The following is a 26869-nucleotide window of genomic DNA, read 5'->3' as shown; positions in this document are numbered from 1 at the left end:
CTTCGCGTATCCGCCAGATGGCAGATTGCCATGAATTGTAATGCGCATGCGCTTCAGTAATGTGTCAACTTACAGGTGTTTAAAAGATACTACAGTGGTCCACGGTCAATTGGCCTTGAACTGAAGAAGTTACAATAATGTATCAATTTAGGCTTTTCGTGGTGTGGGAGAGGTGTACTGTACTGTAGATAATATAAGAAGTTGAAATACTGCAGTGCAGTAAATTAGCCTGTGTGTATGCGGGGTCGAGCGAGGGGAGAGCGCTGTATATGCCAAAATGTGATACTGTTATAGTACACGCCGATGCGTTTCAACAATTTTCAAATGAGACATACAGCACTGCACATGCATGTATAAATATGCAATTTTACAATTACTGCGCGCACACGCAGACTGTGTACTGGCGTACTGTAGGTTGAACTGCTAAAGTATTAGACTTTGAAGACAACAGCTTACGAACGCCCCCCTGGGTTTTTAGATGGTATTGCAGTATTGCAGACAGCGATAATAAAATGCTAATATTACGAGCGCTAATATACCGCAATATACATCGGGGGAAAAAAACATACTGCATCTGCCCACGGTTATCAGAGTTGCGCCGCTACGGCCGCACTAGGATATTGGCGGCCGCAGCTGTAGATCCGGTGTGCCTGGAAGATCTGGCTCAGCCTACTCGGGGTTAAATACCATTGGAATAAAATTTTGTATATACTGGCATACCCCGCATTAACGTACGCAATGGGACCGGAGCATGTATGTGAAGTGAAAATGTACTTAAAGTGAAGCACGACCGTTTTCCCACTTATCGATGCATGTACTGTACTGCAATCATCATACAGTATACGTGCATAACTGATGTAAATAACGCATTTGTAACAGGCTCTATAGTCGCCCCGCTCCAGCTTCGGTACTGGTAGGGAGCCGGTATTGCTGTTCAGGACGGGCTGATATGCGCATGTGCGAGATGCCGTTTGCCTATTAGACGATATATGTCCTTTCTCACGAGTGTACTTAAAGTGAGTGTCCTTAAACCGGGGTATGCCTGTATTCTCTTTTGTCGTGCAAATTGTGGTTTTGGCTGCCGATTCCCAGATATCCTCCCAGTCTTCCCTATCTATCTCTATATTGAGGTCTTCAGCCCATTTCAACATATAATTTGGTTTTGGGGTGTTATTTTTGAAGTCAGTTCCATGTATATTCTCGAGATCAGTCCCTTCTGGTATATACCTGTTTTACCTAGGCTTTCAAATTTTGTTACATTCGGAAAGCTCTTGTTCTTCGATATTGTTAGCAGAAAGTGTCTGATCTGAAGGAAGCTAAAAATGTGGATGTCCTGCATTTGGTATTTTGTTTGTACTGTACCTCTTGCAATGTCATGAGTTTCCTTCCTATCACCAAGTCGTCTGCCATTACAATATTAAGCTCTTTAAATTGCCTGAAGGAGTTTTTCAGACATCCTGGTGGGAACGCAGGATTTTTTATTATAGGGGTTAATAGCGAGGGATTTGAAGTTAATGAGTATTTTTTCTTATTTTTAGACCAGATTTCCCCTGTGCACCTCATTGACCCTAACTCAAATCTTCCAGTTGGTCCCCCACCCTCTGTCTCCCTGAATATCTAGTTTACAATTTATTCTGACATCTTACTTTTACAGTGTTATTCATACAACAATCTTTTATATAACGTTTACAATACCTCACAAGAAAAACATCCCTTTGCAAGCTATAACTGCAGTACAGTGAAAAAACTCAACCTGTACCAATATATATATATAATATCCCCCACCACCACCCCCATATATATTAAATATCCCACCAATAGCCCAATACATATAAAATATCCCCCCGCCTCTCCAATACATATAAAATATCCCCCACCTCCCCAATTCATATAAAATATCCCCCCACAACCCCAATACATATAAAATATAACCCAACCACCCCCATATATTAAATGTACCCCTACCACCCCCATATATTCAATATACTCCTACCACCCCCGTATATATTAAATATATCCCCACCACCCCATATATATTAAATATACCCCCACCTCCACAATACATATAAAATATACCCCCACCACCCCAATACATATAAAATATACCCCCACAACCCCCATACATATAAAATATACCTACCACCCTATGCATATTAAATATACCCCCACCACCACAATACATATTAAATATACCCCCACCATCCCCATACATATTACATATTCCCCCAACACCCCCATATATATTAAATATACTCCTACCACCCCTATACATATTAAATATACTCCTACCACCCCTATACATATTAAATATATCCCCTCCACCCCCATAGATATTAGATATACTCCTACCACCCCATGTATATTAAATATACTCCTACCACCCCAATACATATTAAATATCCCCTCACCTCCCCCCACTTTGTACTTTACCTATCTCCTGCAGGACACAGACAGCACAGAACATGTCTCTGGCCCGCCGGGGTGTGGGCTCCGCCCCCCACTGTCCTCTGGTTGGCTGTCCTCTCCTCCAATCAGGGACAGCACACCAGTCCTCCTTGCTCTGCCCAGCCACCGTCCTGCCCTCTCACTGCCTCCACCCTCTCAGCACTTAACGCTCGATGGACACCTGGCAACCCTATGGTGGGCAAGCATGGGCCGGGCGCTTTAATAAACGGCCCTCTTTGGTGTTAGTGCAAGATCAAAAGCCACAAAAGTATAAGGAAAGCCCCAAAAACTCCTGTCCAGATGATGGGAAACCTGGGGATATTGTTGGATAAAGAGCCACCTTCAATTTGTGTAATGTAATGCAGCTATATCTTTATTTATATAGCGCCATCCATGTACAGCAGTAATACACGGGACATAATAGAAATGAGTGCTTCATACACAAAAGTAACATTAGGAAAAGGAGCCCCTGCCCCAAAGAGCTTACAATCTAAGTGTTAAGCAGGGGGAACTTAAAAAGACAGTAAAAGGGAGGTGAAATATAGCACTCATTTCCCCTGTCTCTAAACATGAATCTCATTCTTTGTAATATTGTACCTTATACTGTACATTTGGAAAATGACTGTACAGTGCCAGCATGTATGTCCCTCCTTTGTTCCTCAGTAGCCGTGTGGTATAAATGCTGAAGAAAGCAGGATGTGGTGTCTCTCGGAGCAGGGTAACCTCTAACTCCGGCACATGGAATGTGCTGCCAGTTTGTTATTCAGAACAAGGCACAAAAGAAACAAAATGAACAAGAAAATAAAGATACAGTAAGAAGATTTGAATACAACAAGGTCACAGCGGATCAGCTTAAGTGAGAAATTGCTGACCAGGTGACCATGCTTCGGACACCATTTACGTGCCTCCACACTACAAATGGGCAACATTTTCACCAGGCTTGGAATCAGCTGCGGATTAGTCTCAAAAAGGCAAATTCTTATTACTGAAAATCCGACGGACAGACTCGGAATCCTAACCTGCAAACTGAAACCGAATTCTCAGATACCCAGTCACATGCACTCCTGTAAGGCTTCCCAGTCTTTGGCCAGAAGGCCTGTCCATCAATGCTCCAGGTATCACTGAAAGGGGGGTTACAACGATACTGTATCTCTCTCATGTTGGTCTCCCCATTATCACAACCTGCACTGAATGGGATAGATTTCTTGTCATGGGTACCTCTATTTAGTGAATGACCACTAAGCATGAATGAACACTAACAAATATAAGTTAGGAACATGTGGACTTGGTTCATGACGATATTTTCTGTGGGGTGGACGTTGTATGAATTACAAGCAATGGTTATGTCCCAGGCGTCGACCACAGCGACTCTGACATCCTGGAAGAGGTCCTTTACAATCAGATACTGGATGTAGCCATGGAAGTCGCTGAATCTCTCTGCATCAATGCTCCTCTCCCGGGTGTTCTCCGCTTTAATGATAACCTTGGTTTCCGGGCTGCGCAAGAAGAGACGTTCCACCGCCCCACGCACATTAATAACCCTCCTGATAAAGAGAGAGAGGGGGAAGGGTCTGAAATGCTGCCCCAGAGAAATGGCAATGACAGTATGAGGTCCTCCAGCCAGTCTGTCTATCCGCTCACTAACGTACGCGTCATCTTTGACTGAGTAGAAGCGGCTTGCGACATACGGGTGACTGTGCTTTTTCCATTGTAATTTGATGTTCCTGTCGGTGTCTATTGCTACGATCGTGGATTCCAGTCCAGTTCCGTGCAAATCCACGTTCTTCAGACCTAACAGAAAAGACACAAGGCTTGGGGGTGAGCATGGGAATTAACGGTGGATCATTAAATATACATTACTTTCCTTACAAACTAATTGTGAATGAGTTAATTGTGTTTCCTGAGAAAATGTGACTTTTCTAAACATTGCTGTGTAACTCTTGGGAATAGCTGCAGCATTCTTTTCTCTGTTAGCTAAGAGCCTCTAGTGACTCCCTGAGGAAAGCAGTAAGTATTGCATAATATATAGTATTTACTGGCATGTCTCTGAGTTAAACTTTAAGGCCCATATTTAAAAAGTTCCTAAACATTTAGTTGGTTTCAATTATAAACCAGATGTTACAGTAGCAAAGGAGGACAGCAAAAACTGCACCCAGTGACAATGTGACTGGGTAAAATAATTAAACTAACTGTGCAAACTATTAAAGGGAAATGATGGTTAAATAAATGACAAATATTGCAGCTTCAGCCTTTAAAAGACATGTAACTCAGGTCTAACCTGCTTTGCATAGTTGAAGGTTTTGCGCAGAGCACAATCAATAAAAAAGGGCTCACATTGGCCTCTGCATCAATATGATGTTAGTCCCTCCTTGATATCTTCTCCTCTGTGGCTCTCTCGTAGCTCACACAAAGAAAGAAAAGGCAGGACATAGTGTAGCATGTAAAGTGCAATGTCTTCAGAATTGATGACATGTGGCTATCCCCCTCACATTTTGTAACATTACGGGCGTGTAGTGCAGATACACAGCTTCCTCAGGAGTCAGTCAACACGGGCGAAACGCGTTTAGTCTTGTTCCTGATATTGTGGAAGGCATTGCAGAACCTGGAGAGATGGAACTGAGCACAGGTTACACATTGTATATCCTATCCACCGGAAGTGACGTCAGACACCGGGGCAAAGAGGGATTAGAGCCATATGGTCTGGACTACGCCGCTGCTGACAGCTACCACTACGATTCCTGCTGTGCATCTGCACTACACGCCCGTGTTGACTGACTTTGTATAGTGTATAAAAGTGTAAAACAATGGTCGTTAAAGACCTAGACCCAAAAATATATAATATATAAATGGTATAGAAAGTGACTCAATAATGATCAATCACAAATAAAAAAGTGTACATGTGATGATGAACAATTCTGACACCACTAAAACAATATTGAAAAAACTTCCCTTAAGGGGAGAGGGTCTGCTGCTATGCTGGATAAGCAGATGTCAGGACAACAACAACTAGATGTACAAAAAGAAAAGAAAGCGCAAGACCTGCATGGTGTAGTATTTAAAATATAGTGTATTCATATAAAGGTGAGATATGCACGTACAAGAAAATATATTCATATAGGCATGTAGGGATATTAACCACTGTTAATCCCACATCTGCTGCACATCTGCTGCACAGAATCCCGGGGAACTGGATGGTCATCCTCTCCGAAAGGCTCTGGTCCTACTTCAGGAGTGTCACTGGTGTTCACCTCCGTTCCTCCAAGGTGGCCGGATGGCCAAGTCCAGATAGGGTTCACCTGTCGTCGCACAGCCTGCCCTGTGGGTCTGTAGATCGCCTCGCTAGCAGCACGTACTCGCATACGTCTGCCTTCCACTGCTTCAGGGCAGTGCTCCGCTTGGGGGAAGGAAATCCCTCTCGCTGGTTGGTTGAATCTCGGAGTGACGCCAGATACGTTACAGCCTTAGGCTTTGCCTATAGTGCCGCCGATGGCGACGGCGACACGATGGGTGATGTCACCCGTCACCGTTGCCACTGGCGAAAGTTATGTTTCGACGGATGGCAGCATCGTGGGATTCCCGCTATTTGATTTGTTAAAGGGCCGTCACGTGACACGACGGCCCTCGAAAAATCAAATTTTTCCGGCGGCGTGTTTTCGCGACGGCGCTCCATCGCTATAAGTGCACGCTGCGGAAATGCTTTTGTTTTTGGGCGAATTTGCAACACCGTCGCCGGCACTATAAGCACAGCCTTACAAGTAAAAGAGAAGAAACTACGGCGCTCCCCTATCACACTTAAAACACACTGATGCAATTTAAACAAACATAAAGTAGGAGCCTAAAAACCAACAAAATAAAATAGTATACTGTCCCCTAAATCCTGCAGCTCAACCCTTAAGGGATCCTTCCTTGATCCCCACATATACAGTTTTCTTGGCGAGATGGTGAGCGCATAGAAAAGAAAAGGAAAGAAAAAAAGAGATAATAAAAAAGAAATACTTAGTAATAACACTTCAATGGTTGGAACAGAAAGGGAGGGAATAATTATATCCAATAAATGGCTGAGCCGAATTCTTACTCACACGGACAAGTGTGAGTCCATCTTGTCAATGGTTTCTTTCGTGGGATTCCACTTCAGGGGATACTTCAGGAGATGCTGCTGTCCGAGACTGATGTGGATTTTCTTTAACGAGCAGTTCCCTCCCTCTGGTGCCTCCAAACAGAGACGAAAAGCGCTCAGTGGATATAGGGTAATTTATTGTAACACAAAGTAAGTTAAAAGAACTTACATACACAATAAAACACCTCCGGCATCCGTCTCCGTTGTCTCTGCTCATGCAGGGACTCCCTTGCTGCCGCGTCCGGTCGCAGGGGCTGCAATAGAGTTTCTCCTCGGGAGGTACGGTGCCCTTCTGTGGTCGCGAACAGATCACAATGCCGACACAGGACTACGCGTTTCACGAGAAAGTCTCGCTTTGTCAGGTCCTGTCGGCAGTGTGAAGGTGGGCTAACTAAGTACCTGGTAATCAGGTGTTCCAGATTGCTAATTAGTCCAGTATCATTAAAAATTTAACACAGAAAATGGCGATCTCGTTATCAGCTATATGGAACATGAGACATGTGCCCACAATATACACAGAGTGCTTCTCAGCTACAATGATATTTGCAACAAACCAAAATGCAGATACAAGGCTCCCTCTGCTAAACTACTGGGAGACACAAAAGTATGCTTAACAAAACCTATATACAATGGTATCTATAATCTGATGAAAAATAAATAAACTTTGAAAAAATAATAATTAAATATATAATTAATATATTGCTGACTTCCAAACCTTCAAATCAATAAACCAATTTCTAAATATCATTACTACATAAATATTTTTAAAAAATTTTTTAAAAACAAATCAGCATTGACATTTAATAAATATACTTGACTCACAAATTAAAAAATATATACAGCATATTTCTTACACAGTCAGATGTAACCCAATTAGTATGTGTAGGGCTCCCTTTAGTGGGCCACTAAAAACAGGAAAACAGACAGCAGGGGTCTCAGTCTCAGTGATTAGAGACAATGTACTGTGGATAAGCCTTTAGACTGTTATTCAATAGTCCAGGAAAGTCCAGGAAAAGCTGAACTGAGCCAAGAGTACCTAGTGATATGTCACGGCACTCAAAAAAAACAAACTCCAACGTGTTTCGTGACGCTAGGTCACTTCTTCAGGGAGTTTGTTTTGTGAGTGCCGTGCCATATATCACTGTACTTTCTTGGACTATTGAATTCCCTCCCCCAAGCGGAGCATTGCCCTGAAGAAGCGGAAGGCAGACATATGCGAGTATGTGCTGCTAGCGAGGCGATCTAGAGAGCCACAGGGCAGGCTGTTCGATGGCAGGTGACCCCTATCTGGGCTTGGCCATCCAGTCACCTTGGAGGAACGGAGTTGTGAAGGTGAACACCAGTGACACTGCTGAAATAGGACCGGAGCCTTCTTGAGAGGACGACCATCCAGTTCCCGGGGATTCCGTGCAGCAGATGTGGGACTGTTTCCTACACAGTGGTTAATATACCTACATGCCTATTGGAATAAATTTTCTTGTACGTGCATATCTCATCTTTTTATGAATACACTATATTTTAAATACTACACCATGAGGGTCTTGCACTTTCTTTTCTTTTTGTACATATATGTTGTATTACTTTTGAGTAAGTGGAACTTTCAAAATGATAAGACTAGTTATACGTAAATTAAGAGATCTGAAGAGAGGTGAGTATTGATATTATTTTCTGTGCATAAAGGAACAAAAAGCGCAAAAGATAAAATTTAATATAACCATGTGATACAAGCGTGATATAACAAATATATAACACAAGCGTGATAAACAACTACTGCAGGCGATGCAGCTCTCGGAAATTAGTCTCCCATTTCGTTTAGATAAAAAGTTTGGAAGAAGGTTTAGGTGCAAACACCCTCAGGGGAACACTGTGTTTCAAATAAAGATATACAAATGATGGTGAATAAGAACACCCCCAAATTACTGTTGGTCCTTACAGAGTTGGAAAAAACATCAAAATTCCTAGTGAAAAAGGTCAAAAGTCGTTTTTCCACCAGGAATGTTTACATTTTTTTCTGGCTCTGGAGGGACAAACAGTAATTATTTACTGTGTGACAGATATACAAAGAGATCCCTTACTTTTCGATGTCTGAACCAAGTGTAGGGACCATTGGTATAACGTGGAATCCCCCATCATATAGACCATCTTGTCGCTCAGGCAGGTTTGGATCTGTTCCGGAGAATGAAAGGCGGAGATTCTGCAAAACACGGGTCTCCAGATGTTGTGTAAGAGAAAGCCACTGGGATAAGGGGACTCCATGCCGATCTTGCATGGTGTTTGATGAGAGGCATTAACCACTGGAGAAACTAAACAGAAAAGAACACTGAGGCCTACGGAGTTTAGGGAGGTGATGGGTCAGGGTCCCCCAGCTACAGAACGGGGGCAAAACCGGAGCAAAAATTGCACCCGACTGATCAAAGAAAAAAGTCCAAAAGGGAAACTGTGGATTTGTTTTGCTTTGATAGATATGATATAGGGTTTTTGTTCCACATTTTCCATTTTGCTTTTGGGAGACTTTAATGAATATTGCATGTATCAATGCAAAAGTGGTGTAATTCTGGTGCAATAAAAATCGGCACCATATGTATGACAGGAAACAATCCCATTTATGTCCATAGGATTTGTATTGTTTGTATTCTGGTGCAATTGTTCTGCCTCGTAATTGCATCACGTTTGCTGTGATATATTTCCCCCCATGCATTATGCTCTTACAAATGTGTATATATACAAATCCCACTTACAGTATTGAAATACAAAAAGTACAGGATATAGGCGTCACTCAAAGGATTAGTGAAAAAAGTGGGGGGGGGAGGTAAAAAGCAAAAGCAAGGGTAAAAAATGTGCAGTGAAAAACAAGAGGGGCAACATTTCGGGTGGTGAGCCCCTTCTTCTGGCCCGGGGTGTCTGCGGTAGTTTCCTTGACACCCTTGGCAAGAACCTCCCTTGTAAACAAAAGACAGGTATAAAATCGGTGTCGTCTCAATGACGGGAAACCTATTGCACAATGTCAGGCTGGCGTGAAAGCATAAGAAACAGGGAAGCACTTAAGGGAAAAATGTATTACACGAGGCTCCAATGTTCGTGCTCAAAATCGCTAGCACAGTGCAGAACCAATGTTCAAATTAGCTAAAAAGCTAAGAAACAAAGCATTCTCCGTACTCAATCTATCCCACAACGGGTAGTAACGTTACGTGAAGCAGAAACACAGACGAATAGCTGTCGATTCCGAGTGATCTGGACTAGGAAACGCCTGGCGTTATTTGGTCTGTTGGAATGGGCCAGAAGAAAGACACTCCCCTTCCAAAACTTTTTTCCTCTTGCTTTTCCTTTTTTCCCTCCCTCTTTTTTATGATTATGGGTATTCTTGTGGTGTATATGTTGCACTCTGTGTCTCACTTTGTACTATTGTCTGTATTTACACTCTGTGCTTTGTCTTATTTGTATCCATGTCTGTTGGCATAGATTCACTGCTCTTCTCACAGTCTTTCCTGTTGTGACTTTGTAATTAAGTGAAAAAAGAAATTTTCATATCCAAAGTACGTATTCATTATTTACTTAAGAGTGCTTGGTACCGAGTTGGATGTTTGTGTACACGTATGAAAATGTAACTAGCTTGTTAAGAACCCTGAGTTACGTATACACTGAGAACTATGGGCATTGTATAATAATGTCTCCTGGCCAGCAGTGAAATAATATTTTATCTTTGAAAAACTTCAGGAGTGCAACTGTATAAAGTGGGCAAAAAATTAGGTTTGAAATAGAATTTTAAATACATTTATTTTATATATTTGCATTTATTGTTCAGATGCAGGTATACACAAACATATTATTGTATACACATTAATTAATTTATGCCCATTCAAATATATACTTAGTGGGACTAGTCAATAATGCCTGACATGGGTTCTGCCACAATTGAGTTATCATTTTCACAATATGAATTTGTTCAACATGAAATAATGCACTAATAAGAGTCACACAATATTATTTATTTACACTTGTCACAATATGTTTTAGATTCAAGTGAGAATCGCCCTTATCATTTTCTGCACTAAAAATATATATTATGTCTGTAGAAACTGTCCACCTGTCTGTCTACCCACCTCCCTGTCTACTTGTTGATTAATTAAAGTACTTTGTTAAACATCAGCAAAACAATGTTATATTATTTCCTAAGTACATGTATAAATAAATAGAAATGACAGTGGAATTAATGCTTACTGGGGCAGTTGGACACGTCGATATATTTAAAATCTCTCTGAATTTCCACTGCGACATTATCTCTGGGAACAGAAGAGAAGTTTTAGTGAAACTGTTCTTCCTGTGCTGGGTTTGCAGAGAATAAAACAGGTCTGAGACCTAATGGCAGCTGTTTGTGATGTTGGGCAAGTCACTTTCCCCCTGTGCCGAGGGCAACATAGATTATATTCCCCTTAATTGGGGTTGCATCAATAATTCTTATTTTGGGGGACAGAGTATTTTGCTGTTACTGTCTCTGAATGTTAATGTCACGTTGCATCTCTTAGTATGAAGCTTCTCACTATGTATTGTGTTACTCTCACTCACTGTGTATTGTGTTACTCCCACTCACTATGTGTTGTGTTACTCTCACTCACTATGTATTGTGTTTCTCTCACTCACTGTGTATTGTGTTACTCCCACTCACTATGTGTTGTGTTACTCTCACTCACTATGTATTGTGTTACTCTCACTCACTATGTATTGTGCTACTCCCACTCACTATGTGTTGTGTTACTCTCACTCACTATGTATTGTGCTACTCCCACTCATCATGTGGTGTGTTACTCTCACTCACTATGTATTGTGTTGTATTTCTCCCACTCACGGTATTGTGTTACTCCCACTCACTATGTGTTGTGTTACTCTCACTCACTATGTGTTGTGTTACTCTCACTCACTATGTATTGTTTTACTCCCACTCAAATCAATGAGTAATGGGCAGTGGCTATAAGAGAAACCAGGGAGAGGAGTTAATGAGAGCAATGTTATAATTGATTTGGATGTATCAATGCTTGTGGCCCATCTTCACTAAGTGATGCTATGTTGTACGGCACCTTATGACTCATTAAAGCGAATGAGCAGTAAAGTGCATATGGCTTAGCACTGCTTAGAGAATATGGCCCTGATCTCTAATCATTTGTGTTTTTCTATTTATTTGAATCAATGAAATCACCCGGAAGGTTTATAGAAACAAAAATAGAAATTGCCCGGGAGGTTTATAGAAACCAAAATGGGGCAGTTGTTCTTTTATGAAGCATATGTGCATCATATGTAGGGATATAATTCAATATGCACACACTCACGGTGGGCTGTTTACATCAGTTGTTGTCAGTTCTATACTCTACATAATAATCATTTAAGCAAAGGGAATTGTTGTGGATAAACTCATTTGATATCATGATGCCCTATGGGCATGAATGAGAAGAAGGTCTTCTCACACTTTCTATGATTTGCTATCCTGATATCCAATTCTCTGTAATCTGTGATATTATCCTTTGAGAGTGTTTCAAGTTTAACCTGTGTGCAACAGCTACAATATATTATAATAAAAGGTATTCTGCTACCCTAATGAGTGGATCACTGTAAATGGACAACAAGGGGGGTGGTTGATTTTTCTATAGTGGTTGAACCACGGAATATCTACGTGGTCTGTGATGGTTCAAAATGTTGAGCAATTTTTGTAAATATTATGTCAATATGTGATGGAATATATCATGATAGATATTAAAAATGTAGGTACTGTAAATGTAATTTATTTGCTTATTATTCTGTCTATTCAGTCTGGGAATCTGTGATGTTTTGTGTATGATATGTTTCTATATGTGGCGCTATTGATAAACAAAAAGAGCAAGTGATAGTGATTGCTGAAATAGTTATTCATACTTAGCAGTCATCAAATGCGGATACGGATGAAAAACATGGATATTAAGTTAAGTATTTGCTGCAGGGGCAGCTCCAGTGTCTTGCTTCTTCAAATAATTGCCCCCGATATCTGAGGAAGGGATTATGTCCCTGAAACATAATTTGGACTGTTACTATCATGAAGTAAAGCCTCAGCAATATTTTTTACAATCTTAAACTGTGCCTCCATCTTTTGTGTGCTGTACTAAGTCTGTGCCCTCAGATGGAACATTGGGGCTGTTGATGGTTTAGCCGGCACCAGGGTTTTTATACTATTCTCCCTTTTTGCACAATTGGTGTGCCTCTACCTATCTATATACTGTTATACCGTGGTGTATGTGCTTGTCTAGTGATACTGCTGGTGGCTTGCCAGTAGTCCAAGCATAGACCTATTGGCGTTCTATATCAGTACTATATATACTGTACTTGTACGTAAGAGAAGTGCAATATGAAGCAGTAATATAAGCAGTCAGCAAGTAATAGTGATTGCTGAAATAGTTATTCATACTTACTGTAGCAGTCAACAAATGTGGATATGGATAATAAACATTGATATTGAGGTAAGTATTGGCTGCAGGGGCAGCTCCAGTGTCTTGGTCAAGCTGAAAGTATGGTATTGTAAATTATTGCTATGTTCAAGCACACAAAACATAATAGACACTACATCTACTGGAACACTGAAACCCTCCCAGTGCCGGTCTCAATGCAGACCCATTGACTGATGTCCCGCTGTAAGTTTTGCTCAGATAACGGATTTTTGCCTTGGGAGACGAAGCTTCGCTACTTGAGTGAAACGTACGTCGGGATGTTTTTGCAATATCCTACGACATCAGTCTACAGGTCTGCATTAGGAGGATTTCAGTGTTTCAGAGACCAACAATTCATTGCTAGATATGGAATTTTGCACGGCAGACCGATAAACTGATTGCATGTGTATTTTTACCTGTTGAAGAGATTTTTCTCTAACTTGCTAAGGAAAGAGAGATCTCTGTTGAATGATTTCAGGTATGTTAAAGACCCACAATGCAGATTCTCAGGTTTAATGCAGTAAAAAGATTCTCTGTCTCTGTCATCTCGGTATTCACATATCTCCTTCGATGTGTTCAACTGGAAACCACATTCACTCTTATCCTGGTGATTTGCATTCACAAAGGTTCCTGTAAACTGTATGAGACCATAGCCTTGGTTCCTCGCCCTCCATAATGCTGAAACTCCTTCACTTGGGTGGTAGAGTAACAGGGAGAAATAGACTCTTCCTTCCCAAAATAAAGTGAAGTGGACGTGATAGGTACCATTATTAAAATCCTCAATCCTCCCAGTAGCTCCTGCTTCAAGCTCTGGGGTAGAGATTCTCACTCTTAGGTAGTCTCCTCCATAGGTCTTCCTCTTTCCCAAGTAATCGAACATGTCAACTCGGACAGTTAAATTGTCTCCAACACAATACTTGTCTTTAGGGCTTATTATGGTGGCTTTACTCTTCCCAGCACTGGTCGTGTTGTCAATGTGGGTGAACTTGACAGCAGGGATCATGTGAGCCATTCTATTGAGGATCTCTTCCTCCAGTAGCTCCTCTTTGGTTGGGCTGGTGCTGGTATCAGGGTTTGGCTTTTCAGGGGAGTTATGTTGAATTAATGTAAAGGAGGGAACCTAAAAAATAAAAGATGTAATGATGGAGCACACAAAATGTATGTGTTTCCTCTCCAGATTACCCAAACATTCAAAATAAATAGTTACTGTATAACCAGACCCACTATTATAATCTCATATTCAGTGGAGATAAGAATCTGTGTTTTATGCCTTTAATAGAGAGTCGGAGAGTTATGCGTCTACCTGTAGGCACGTGCTTATATCTGCACCCCTTGTAAGAAACATATCTAAATTTGATCAGTGTCTCCAGTTGTATGTATGTCCCCTCAAACATCCCTCCAATAAATTAGGGAGACATGCCTGTGCTGAAAAAGGAGCACCCCTGTAGTACCTGGTTGGGAGATATGCTAATAGCCATGCAAAGGAGAGAGAGAAGGAGGGAGAGAGATAGGGAGAGAAATGGATCTGGTGGTTGTGCTGATGTAAGTATGTAAATTATTTCTGTTTTCTGTATATAAAATGTCTAAAAAATAATAAATTGCATATTTTAATTTGTTTCTTTTCTCTTGATATGTTTGTAATTTTTTATAATAATAATAATAAAAATAAAATTATTCTACATTACATATTAACCCAGGACTGTCTGAGTCTGTTTCTGATATTCTGCAGTAGATAAGATAAGACTGAGACTATACGGTGTGCTTGAGCGCATGCGAGCGTACGAATGGCGTGGCACGCGCCCGACGCTCAAGCGATCTCTGCTCATACTGATTCAGGTGATGGGGGGCGTGGTGGAGGCGTGGCTATGACGTCACGGCGCTGGTTCGCTGTGATTGACTGAACCGCTCATGTGACGCAGCTGTCACTTGAAAAAACAATTTTTTTTGTCTTTTCAAATTGCGGTCATGCTATTGTGCGCTGTTGTGCGTGCGCACACACTAAGGGAGACTTCTAAGGATCCTGCAATTTGTACTTGGCACATGCGCGTGCAAGCGCCCTCGCACTCAGTATGATCTCAGCCTAAGTTGCACTTTCTTGACACAGTCTTGCAAAAAATACCTCGGGTGTATGCCTATTGCCAGCTGGCGTGTATAGTAGCAAGTATAAATTTTCTATGTATGAAGAGAAGAGAGCGGCACTCTAGAGGAGTAATGAAAAGACTGTCTTTAATAAATGTTTTAATTTTTCATTAGTCCTTTGGAGGGTCGCTTTCGTCTCTTCATATATAGGAGATTTATACTTCCTGATACACAGCAGTCAGGAAGTCTCCCTACTTTAGCAGGGCATCCCATGGATTTTTATTTGATGTCCTGAGCAGAAGTTATTACAGCTAGATGGACAAAGTCTCTCAGTGCAAAACTGGGGAAAAACTATTGAAAAACTGCACTCTCAGATCTCATTTCGATTGCTTCTCTTGATAAATCTAAGGTTATTTATTTTAACCGACTTTAATAAACCCATAGAGAATGAAGTGGGTGATGTTTAAAAAAAACCCCGTCTGCAAAATTGCCGCACCAGATCTGAACTAAATGTCATTCGAAAAAATGGACGTTTATGCGTTGATATACAGTACACTATTGGTGTGTTTTCATTTTTACTCCGCAAATAACAAAATACTGTACCACATGTGAGCACAATCACATGTCTCATGCAGGTCTGAAAACCTGTTGTTCCCCAATATCTCTTAGCATACAAGGCTTCCACTGCAGACAGGGATTTTGGGTAATGACATGCAAATGAGCACACAGTGTCACTTTTTGCTTTCAGACTATTTTAACATGGAGCTCTATAAGCTTGTGCCTGTTGTGTTACACATCTTTTCAGCACCATCTGAGTTAAAGAAGTGCAGAGCCAGTAACCTACTAACAGACATCTATTTCACCTTTTTTTGCCCCAGAATTGATAAATAGTGTCTCTAAACTACCTTCAGCCAGATCAGAAAATAATACTTATTTGTCATTAAAAGTTGCTGTAAAGTAAATCTGATCTTCCTCTGTTATGTAAGACATAACACATACAGAAGACGAATTACTTTCAGCAAAATGGTCCTCAATTAAAACCCCAACCCTATTGGTTTCCGAAACACATATTCCTGTTAGAGAAGCCCTTACTCACCGTTAAAGCAAAGGACAGAACGCCTCAACAACGCAAACATCAAAAAAGAGTCGAAATAGAACTAAGTTAATAACAAATGGCGCCGTACCTTCCTATAAACAGTGAAACTTATCACTACGATGGTTATGAATATTAAAGCCAGAAGTGTCTTGCGACTCTTTGGGATGGATGTCAGCATGTTACAGGCTCTGAAAGAGAAATGTGTTGTGTTATTGCTGAAATATTGTGCATGATCCCACTGAAATAATCCACCAGCAACACCAATATGATAGTAATATTACTAATAACAATAATAAAAGAAGACATGTCATATCATCATGATATTGCTGTCGTGAGATTAAATTAAATGTAGGGACAGCTGGTGTCACGCAGGATTAGGGGCCAATGGTTGCAGGATCATGCTAAAATTACCCACCGGCAGGAGGAGCGCTTTACCCTGTGTTTGCCCAATCGTGGTTACCCCGTCCTTACCTCCATTACCTATGTTCAGGTATATGGAAATGCAGGGGTGTTTAATTCACTTTAAAATATTAATGATATAATATCACATTTCATTTGCAATAAACGGTACAACTAATCGTTCTAAATTATTTTTTAGCATTTTTAGTGAAAAACGCGTTCAAATGGATTAAAACAGCTACTGATGTGTTATTTTCTGATATTTATCCCAACACATTTCTTAATATAATTATCGTTTATTTCGTTTATATTATTGACTGCCGTTAGCAGTGAAGAGCTTGAACTGAACATTTACATAATATCCTTGTCACGGGGAGACCAGGGCCATTCATCGGGATTAAGCACCAGACAGGACGAGGGAAATCAATGATTTATTTTCATTGGAGCCAACAAGCACAAGTATAACACCCCGTAACTAACTCCCCAAAACAGTGGGTTATGGGGGGAATCCTAGCTCGCTGCGTGCTGGATGCCGCGTCACAAAGCTTAGGCCGAGTCCCCGCTGGCGCTGAGCGCGCTCATGCTTAGAGCATGAGCGCCAGGTGTCCTGCAACTTGCGGACCCACGCACAGAGGGGAAGAGGGGGGGCGCAATTGCGGGCTATCTGAGCAAGCGGGAAAGTTTAAAATTTTTATATACAAAAGCGCCGAGTGTGTGTGCCAGCGCATCGCGTGAGCCGGAACTTGCATATATATATATATATATATATATATATATATATATATATATAATCAGAACAAAACAAAGATAATAAAGGAGCGCCTAATAAAACAACCTGCCTAACCGTGAGTAGGTAGCCTACTGTGTTAAAACAACCTATGGGGTGGCCAAGGGAGGTTAATATAAAATAGAACCTATGTAACTATAAGATAAAACATGTTATAACAATAATAATTTTAATATAGAATATGCATAATGAAAAAATGTATTGAAAAAATGGAAAAAATATAAAATGTAAAAAATATATAAAAAATATATATTCAATGGAAAAATCCCAAAAAAAAAAAAAAAAACCTTTTAAAAAACTTTAAAAACCTTAAAAATCACAGAGTCCTGTTCCAGATAAATGCATCCAGGTATAGGCAGCCCGTTTGAAAGGGATCACAACTCCCTATGGATACCTATGGAAGAAAAGAGAAAAAAACAGGCGCACACCTAGTGCATTAAAGCAGTGGTGCGCAAACTGTGGGGCGCGATCCCCCAGGGGGGGCGCGACAGTGCCGACGGGGGGCGCGGGGTTTACAGAGGCCCCGCGCGCTTCCCGAAGGCACTTAAATTAAGTGCCGGGGGAGCTGCAGGGCCTCTGTAAACCTTACTTACCGTGGCTTCGGCGGCTTCCTCCCTGTGTCGCCATGGCAACGCGGCGTCAAAATGACGCCGCGAGGTCATGTGACGTCACGTTGCTATGGCAACGTGACGTCATTACGCCGGAGCGCGGGTAAGTTGGGGTTGGGGGGGGCGCGGGAATGAGGGGACAGCCGGCAGGGGGGCGCAGGGAAAAAAGTTTGCGCCCCCCTGCATTAAAGTATAACAATAAGTTTATGGAACATTAAAAACAGCAAATGCCCACTCACAAGTGTAACGGTAATATATGCAGTTATGAGATAGGCCCTCATAAGCCAGTGGTAGCGTCCGGGTCAGCAATGGTGTCCTCTCCTACACACACGTTGCGCGTTCTCCTTCTACCGGAAGTGACGTCCACCCGGTCTGGTGCCCCGCAAAAGGAAGTCCCTCCAGGAAACCGAGCCTTCGCCTGCCTGCTTCTGGCTGCTGCACCACCAGGGGAAACAGAGATGTGTCCGCTCTTCTGTTTGGCTTAGCCTCTCACAGCCTGCGTTCGTCTTAGTCCTTGACAAACCCTGAAGAAGTCATCATAGATGACGAAACACGTAGGGCATGGCTAAGGCAGAGGAGGCACTTTCCCACTGAGAACTTTGTCAAGGACTAAGACGAACGCAGGCTGTGAGAGGCTAAGCCAAACAGAAGAGCGGACACATCTCTGTTTCCCCTGGTGGTGCAGCAGCAGAAGCAGGCAGGCGAAGGCTCGGTTTCCTGGAGGGACTTCCTTTTGCGGGGCACCAGACCGGGTGGACGTCACTTCTGGTAGAAGGAGACCGCGCAACGTGTGTGTAGGAGAGGACACCATTGCTGACCCGGACGCTACCACTGGCTTATGAGGGCCTATCTCATAACTGCATATATTACCGTTACACTTGTGAGTGGGCATTTGCTGTTTTTAATGTTCCATAAACTTATTGTTATACTTTAATGCACTAGGTGTGCGCCTGTTTTTTTCTCTTTTCTTATATATATATATATATATATATATATATATATATATAGAAGTTCCGGCTCACGCAACCCCCCCCCCCCCTCTCCCTGCAAGCCCTAAACACACCAAGGGCCAAATACCACCTTCACCCACCCCCGCTAATCACAATAAAGATGGCATTGGTAGTTAACCCCTTCATTGCCTTAGTGGTTTGCCGGTAAGGTAATGAAGTTGCCTGTAAATGCATTTTTATTGCATGGGATTCATGTAGGGGGTCTCCGGTGCTGATATTAATGGGTATCAGCTACAGAGAGCCCCGGCATTAATCCGATACAGGAAAAAATAATAATTTTTTTCTGTCCTCTCTCGACGCTCATCCGCAGCTTTTTACCAGCCTTACGTATTTTCCTGGCGTGAGAATTTGGGGAGAAAGTCTCCATTCTAGAGCCGCGATAGGCCTCAATAGGCCTCAATAAGCTTAGCGAGACTACTAGAATTGCACGAGTTTCAGAACCTGCCGATAAGGGGCTTATCACCGCTCATCCGGCGATTTTTTTTTTGATGGCTGAAAATTTGGGCGATTTATGCCTTTATCGCCCACTTATCGAGGCTTACTGAATAGCAGTATGCATTTTGGCCGATAAGTTCTCGATTAGTGGCTAATCGAGGCTTATAGAATAGGCCCCTACATCTTCTTTTGTCACCTTGCCAAATTACCATAAATTCTTCAGATAGGTTCAGGGGACCCCAATCATGTTTTATTCATGCAACCACAATGAAATCAGTTAGGTTTGGAAGCAGGATACCTGGGCAGGCTACTCAGCCAAAGGGTCAACATTCTGTGCCGCCATGACCTGTACACAATATATTCCTCAACGTCTCCATATGCGAGTGGTACAAAGCTAATTATATCCCACCATTCCTGTATGCGATGTTGTAATGGTGGAATGAGGCAAAAACTATGGTGAACAGTCGTCCCGGTTTTTAATGAGGAAGTCCTCCCGGTTTGGGCGGGAAGGAGGAAAGTGGAGGTTGTAGGAGATCAGAGGAGGATGCCAGTGGAGCGCGGGCCAATCGAATAGAACAGCTGTAGCCGGTAGGAGGGAGGTGGAGAGCATGGCTGTCTGGCTGCTTTTAACCACTGAAGCTTCTGGACAGCAGATGGCGTTGCAGAGCACTCCATAGCTGCACCTCTCTAGATCTCCCAGTTCCTTGTGTGTGTCTGTGTTGGTAAGAGTGTGTGTGTGTCTGTGTGTGTCTGTGTTGGTAAGAGAGAGTGTGTGTGTGTGTGTGTGCAAGGCCGCCAACAGAAATCGTGGGGCCCAGGACAAACATTTTGAGCAGCCCCCCACGCCCCCATGTCGGCGGTATTGCCCACCGCCCCCCCCCCCCCTTTTCACACCTCATGAGCGCCCTCTCTTCCCCCTCCTCTTCCTATATGTTTCTCTCCCTTCCATCTCACCCCCTCTCACTCTCCCGCCTCGCATGTATTTCTCTCCCCTGCTTCTCACTCTCACTCCCTCTTTTTCTCACTCAACCCCTCTCTCCTCTCCCGCCGTCAAGTCAATTACTCCACACTCACTCATTCCCTCTCCCCTCACACAATTCCCCCACAAGATATATACCAAAAAACTTCCCACCCCCAAATACATACAAAAAATTCCCACCCCCCAAATATATACAACCTCCCCCACCCCCCCACATGCATACAAAAACCCCACCTACCCAATACATATCAAAAATACACATATATACTGAATATATACACACACACAAACACACACACACACACAATACATATTGAAAAAACAATACATCTAAAAAAAATCCCAATGCATCTAAAAAAAGACCCTAATACAGTGTTTCCCAAAGTGTACGCCGCGGCGCCCTGGTGCGCCGCGGCTTGGCAAGAGGGGCGCCGCGATCAGGGCCGCCAGCAGCGGGAAACAAGGGCTGCTAGTTAATTAAAAAAAAAAAAAAACCTCTGAAGCCGGTCCCGGGTCTCCCTGGCAGCGCCTGACCCTCCGCATGCTTCCTGATGCGTGCGGAGGAGGAGAGACTTCCCCGAGAGCGCCAGGTTTTAAATTTGCCGCTCGGGGAAGCGGAGGAGCGGTCACGTGACCGCTCCCATCCAATGGGGCTGCAGCCTGCCCGGCATTGCAACTACAGAGCCACCAGACAGAGGCAGCACCAACATGTGTGTGTGTGTGTGTATGTGTGTGTGTGTGTGTGTGTGTGTGTGTGTGTGTGTGTGTTAAACGGGCTGCAGGGGGTGTGTGGGTGTGTGTGAAAAACGGGCTGCAGGGGGTGTGTGGGTATGTGGGTGTGAAAAACGGGCTGCAGGGGGTGTGTGGGTGGGTGGGTGTGAAAAACGGGCTGCAGGGGGTGTGTGGGTGGGTGGGTGTGAAAAACGGGCTGCAGGGGGTGGGTGGGTGTGAAAAACGGGCTGCAGGGGGTGTGTGGGTGGGTGGGTGTGAAAAACGGGCTGCAGGGGGTGTGTGGGTGGGTGTGAAAAACGGGCTGCAGGGGGTGTGTGGGTGGGTGTGAAAAACAGGCTGCAGGGGGTGGGTGGGTAGGTGTTAAAAAACGGGCTGCAGGAGGTGGGCGTGTGGGTGTGAAAAACGGGCTGCAGGGGGTGGGTGGGTATGAAAAACGGGCTGGCGGGGGGCGGGTGTGAAAAAGGGGCTGCAGTGGGTGGGTGGGTGTCTGTGAGAGAGAGTGTCCGTCTGCCTGTGAGGGAGAGTGTCCGTCTGTCTGTGAGAGAGAGTGTCCATCTGTCTGTGAGAGAGTGTCCGTCTGTCTGTGAGAGAGATTGTCCGTCTGTCTGTGTCTGGCAGAGAGAGAGTGAGGTCAGAGAGAGTGAGGTCAGAGAGAGTGAGGTCAGAGAGAGGGAGGTCTGAGAGAGTGAGAGAGAGGTCAGAGAGAGAGAGAGAGGTCAGAGAGAGAGAAAGAGAGAGAGAGGTCTGAGAGAGAGAGAGGTCTGAGAGAGAGGTCTGAGAGAGAGAGAGAGAGAGGTCTGAGAGAGAGAGAGAGCGGTCTGAGAGAGAGAGAGAGAGAGCGGTCTGAGAGAGAGAGAGAGAGAGAGCGGTCTGAGAGAGAGAGAGAGAGAGAGAGGTCTGAGAGAGAGAGGTCTGAGAGAGAGAGAGGTCAGAGAGAGAGTGAGGTCTGAGAGAGAGTGAGGTCTGAGAGAGAGAGAGAGAGAGAGAGAGAGAGAGTGAGGTCAGGGAGAGAGAGAGAGTGAGGTCTGAGAGAGAGAGTGAGGTCTGAGTGAGAGAGCGAGGTCAGAGAGAGAGAGAGGTCTGAGAGAGAGAGAGGTCTGAGAGAGAGTGAGGTCTGAGAGAGAGAGAGTGAGGTCTGAGAGAGAGAGTGAGGTCTGAGAGAGAGTGAGGTCTGAGAGAGAGAGTGAGGTCTGAGAGAGAGAGAGAGAGAGTGAGGTCTGAGAGATAGAGAGAGAGAGAGAGTGAGGTCTGAGAGAGAGTGAGGTCTGAGAGAGAGAGTGAGGTCTGAGAGAGAGTGAGGTCTGAGAGAGAGTGAGGTCTGAGAGAAAGTGAGGTCTGAGAGAGAGTGAGGTCTGAGAGAGAGAGAGAGTGAGGTCTGAGAGATAGAGAGAGTGAGGTCTGAGAGAGAGAGAGTGAGGTCTGAGAGAGAGAGAGTGAGGTCTGAGAGAGAGAGAGTGAGGTCTGAGAGAGAGAGAGAGAGAGAGAGAGTGAGGTCTGAGAGAGAGAGAGTAGGTCTGAGAGAGAGAGAGAGAGAGAGAGAGAGAGTGAGGTCTGAGAGAGAGAGAGAGAGAGAGAGTGACGTCTAAGAGAGAGAGAGAAAGTGAGGTCTGAGAGAGAGAGAGAGAAAGTGAGGTCCGAGAGAGAGAGTGAGGTCAGAGAGATAGAGATTGAGAGTGTGTTAGTGTCTGAGAGAGACACCAACTGCGCACTGCAACTGTTAGGTATGTTTGTACACCTATGTATGTATGTACATCTTTGTTTTTACTTTGAGCGCCGCGGAAAAATCCTGATCGCCTTGGGGAGCTATGAAAAAATTCTGATTGCTTTGGGGAGCCTTGAACCAACAAAGTTTGGGAACCACTGCCCTAATACATCTACAAAAGAGCCCAATCCATTAAAAAAATAAAACAATACATATAAAAAAACAACCCTCCCCAATACATATAACAAATACCCCAACCCATATAAAAATACCCCCAAGCCCCCAAATACATATACAAATACCACCAAGCCCCCAAATACATTGTAACGGAGCTGCCAGTAGCTTCCACCACCCACACACTACTGCCTGTAGCCCAAGTCCCGCGCAGGGCACGTGTTGTGCATCTCTCATGGTTCAAAGTGCTACACGCACGCGCGCGTGGAACGTTTGGCTGGCGGCCATTTATTTATTTTTTTCAGAATTTTTTTTTCTGAAACGGGGCCCGGTTGTCACTCACCGGGCCCGGGACGCCAACACTGGCAGACCCCCCCCCCCCTGTTGGTGGCCCTGTGTGTGTGTGTCTCTGTTGGTAAGTCTTTGTGTGTGTGTTTTCGTAAGTGTGTGTGTGTTGCAAGTGTGTATTTGTAATGAATGTGTGTGGTGCATGTATATGTTGTATATTTAGTGTTTGCATATGTTGCATATAAATGTGTATTTGTATATGGTATGTGTGTGTTACACTATTGTTGCATGTTTGGTATGTGTGTATTTGGTGTAGGGTCTGTGTGTATATATGGGGGGGGAGAGAGAGGATGTGGAGGATAGAGAGGATGGAGTAGAGGGGATATAGAGAGGGACCAGGGGGGAGAGAGAGAGGACGGGGGAGAGAGAGAGGATGGGGGAGAGAGAGAGGATGGGGTAGGGGGATAGAGAAAGGATGGGGGAGGGGGGAGAGAGTATGGGGGAGGGGAGAGAGAGAGGATGTGGGTTTTGATCATAGTGTACATAAGCAGGGGGTCTCCTGAGATGAACCGCATTGGTTTCAGCCTTGGGGACCTCCTACTTCATGAGATATATGAGATACACAGGCCCCGTTATGGGGTGCCGGTAACCCCCGTGCAGGATTTAAATCCCCCGGTCACATGACGTGGGAGCTTTAACAGTACAGGGGATACCGGCACCCCATAACTGGGCTTGTATCTCATGAAGTAGGGGGTCGCTGAGGCTGAAACCAATGCGGTTCAGCTCAGGAGACTGCATGTACACTATGATCAAAACACACATCAATAAGAAATAATTCATTACTGTAGCGGCTAGCGCGATCGGGCATGTTTTTGCCATCACGTACTCAAATGCGCTTCACTTCTTAGTGAATCCCGCGTCTGGCTTCATTTTTTATCGTGGGATTACAAATTTCCCAATTGGGTACAAAAGCTCACTGCTTAGTGAATCGCCCCCACTGACTTGCAAGTGGATTAATTTGATCCAAATTCCAGTGTCCACTATTCTTAGTTTAAAATACCCCAGTATCTATTTATCTGTCTCCCATCTGCAAAACCAGGGAAACAAATGCCCCTGATTTACTTTTAACTGTGGTCATATTCCTTGGTAAATAAGCTTTAATTACTTGCTCTGGTTTCGCAGCTGAGAGAATATCGTGATGAAATCCTCTAAGGTACGTTTGCATTTACGACTGGAGTGTATTTCAAAGCAGTCAATCTGGGTAACATTATATTTTCCTCAGCCATAGAGTATAGTCATATAATGAATATTAATATTTACAGATACAAAAAAAACCATTAATATGTGCACGTTCACCAGTTAATATATCACTACTTTCTGCATACAGTATACACAAACGTACAGCTCCTCTTTCTTGTTAAAAATGTCAAGATTTTTTTTATTGAAAAAAGTTTTCTCACTTTAGATCATAAATATTGTACAAATCATTTTAGAATACATTTTCCTTCTATAAAATCGTGAAACTCCCCTGTATGTTTTTTATTTCTACCTTTAATTGCTGCTCTCCCCTTTCCCTTACCTGCTGCTCCCTCTTCGTAATGCAGTTCTTGTGCTGTACCTGTAAATTCAGTGTATTCACCTGTTCTCCCCAGGGAGGTGCTGTATGCAAAACGTGCTTAATGGGAGGAGGATATACAGTGCAGGGACATCTAGAGTATTCCCTGTATAGCTTATTATGGAAACATGCACATATGGTATATATCAGGGGTTCTCAACTTCAGCCCTCAAGACCCCCCAACAGGTCAGGATTCCTGATATCACTACAGACATGTGGAAAAAGGTTTTGTGGTCAGACAAGACTTTTTTTTTAACTTTTTGGTCTAAATTCCAAGTGTTATGTCTGATGCAAGCCCAACAGTAGTGTTGTACAGAGTCCTGATGTTTGCCGGGTACCGGGTATATGGGACAATTTGCAGGCTGGGTACCCAGGACGGGTAGCATTGGCTTACCTGCAGCCGGTGGCGGAGGGTGAGGAAGACCTCTGCGGAGGGTGAAGTCCTTGTTCAGCCAGCGGGAGCAGCGGAACACAGCCCACGGCTGATGCTGGTGGGAGCCGGGGAACCATGTGACCGGAGCATGAGCGTTCCTATTGGACAGCCAGCTCCTCCACAGCTGAACAAGGACTTCTGCTGCTGTCACCTCCACAAGGACGTCTGCTGCTGCCCCAACGATGTCACCACGGCCCTCCTCACCCTCCATAGTGGTTGTCCTCACCCTCTGCCGCTGGCTGCTTGTAAGCCAATGCTACCCGGACGGGTATGCTTCTCTTCAGCAGGGACTGGTAAGCTTGTCACAATAGTGGGGAGATTGAATGGGGCAAAGTACAGGCGAATCCATGAGGAAAACCTTTTTGAGTTCAGTCAAGACTCTGACACTGGGGAGGAAAGTCACATTTCAGCAGGACAGTGACCTGAAGCGCAAAGCCAAAGCCTCACAGGGGGTGTTTGAACATGAAGAGAATTAATGTTCTTGTCCCAATGTTAATGTCCTGATTTGAATTCCATTAAATATTTATGGCGAGATTAGAAGATCCTCGTCCATCGACGATCCCCAACAAACGTATCTGAACTGGATCAATTTTACCTTGAAGAATGGGTACAAATGTCACCATCCCACTGTGCAAAGCTAGGAGACCAGTCCAAAAAGACTCATCACAGTATTTACTGCAAACGGGGCATATACCAAGTACTGATTTAAGGGGCTGAATACTTTTGCAACCTGTAAATGGCACAGTTTTTTCTTTCTTCCTTTGCTGACATTTAACCTCCTCCCCATATAACAAAATTCAGTGTAATCTCCCCTCATATAACAGGGTTCAGCGTAACCTCCTCCTCATATAACAGGGTTCAGTTTAACCTCCTCCTCATACAGTATAACAATTTTCAGTTTATATCGGTCGAATCCACTGACGTCACTGAGTTCTCGCGGTATCTGGAGCTGAGTACTCACTGTGTGACGCAGGATTGAGAGGAAGGCGGCGTCCCTCGTGTTCCCCGGGCTCCGGAGGTGTCCATAGAGGCTGCTGCAGTGTACCTACACCGGACACTATACCAAAGTCATCTGCTACCGGGTTCCTGCGTCTGGCTGGCTGAGTTTTACTCAAAAATGCTTTTTATTAAGCTATGTTTGTGAGTGTGTATTTTTAATCCTTGACTCCATAAATATATTGTTATACCTTTTACGCTATGAGTGCGCCTGTTTTTTCTGTGTTTTTATAGATATCTTCAAGGAAGTGGTGTTCCCTTCAATCGGGCTGCAGAGACTCTTTTGGATAGCAATTGGAGCATTTTTTAGGATTTGTATATTTTTTATTATATATTTTTTCTGGACTTTTCATCTGTTATTTTTATATGTTTGTGTATTGTTTGTACTATGTTTCTCCACCTTGTGTAGTATAGGGTTTTTTCATCATTTACATTCATTTAGTGGTTTAGGTTGGCGCCATTTTTTCTTTTTGTTGTGTTATAAATATATATATATATATATATATATATATATATATATATATATAT

The 26869-nt window shown here is 43.5% G+C and overlaps 1 protein-coding gene across 1 annotated transcript; it reads right to left on the bottom strand.

Moving 5' to 3' along the window:
* Window positions 1-2881: 2881 nt before the first annotated feature.
* On the bottom strand, window positions 2882-25422 carry LOC142498089 (NXPE family member 4-like). Its single transcript, XM_075606595.1, has 6 exons — window positions 25307-25422; window positions 16272-16371; window positions 13425-14128; window positions 10781-10842; window positions 8638-8865; window positions 2882-4236 (listed from the first exon to the last, which is right to left on the bottom strand). Exons 1-6 carry the CDS (start codon window positions 25420-25422, stop codon window positions 3701-3703), a joined length of 1746 nt encoding a protein of 581 aa, XP_075462710.1. The 3' UTR covers window positions 2882-3700.
* Window positions 25423-26869: the final 1447 nt, after the last annotated feature.

This window comes from Ascaphus truei, chromosome 6 (assembly GCF_040206685.1).
Source record: "Ascaphus truei isolate aAscTru1 chromosome 6, aAscTru1.hap1, whole genome shotgun sequence".
Lineage (NCBI taxonomy): Eukaryota > Metazoa > Chordata > Amphibia > Anura > Ascaphidae > Ascaphus > Ascaphus truei.
Note: the sequence above shows the minus strand (reverse complement) of the source record. Positions and strands in the feature narration are given on the sequence as shown.

Coding starts and splice junctions, on each gene's coding strand:
- LOC142498089 (XM_075606595.1), bottom strand. CDS start 25,422: ATGGTTCCCCGGCTCCCACCAGCATCAGCCGTGGGCTGTGTTCCGCTG. Junction 16,372..25,306: donor CCCTCCGCCACCGGCTGCAG/GTAAGCCAATGC, acceptor TTTCTCTTTCAG/AGCCTGTAACATGCTGACAT. Junction 14,129..16,271: donor GTTTCACTGTTTATAGGAAG/GTACGGCGCCAT, acceptor TTTATTTTTTAG/GTTCCCTCCTTTACATTAAT.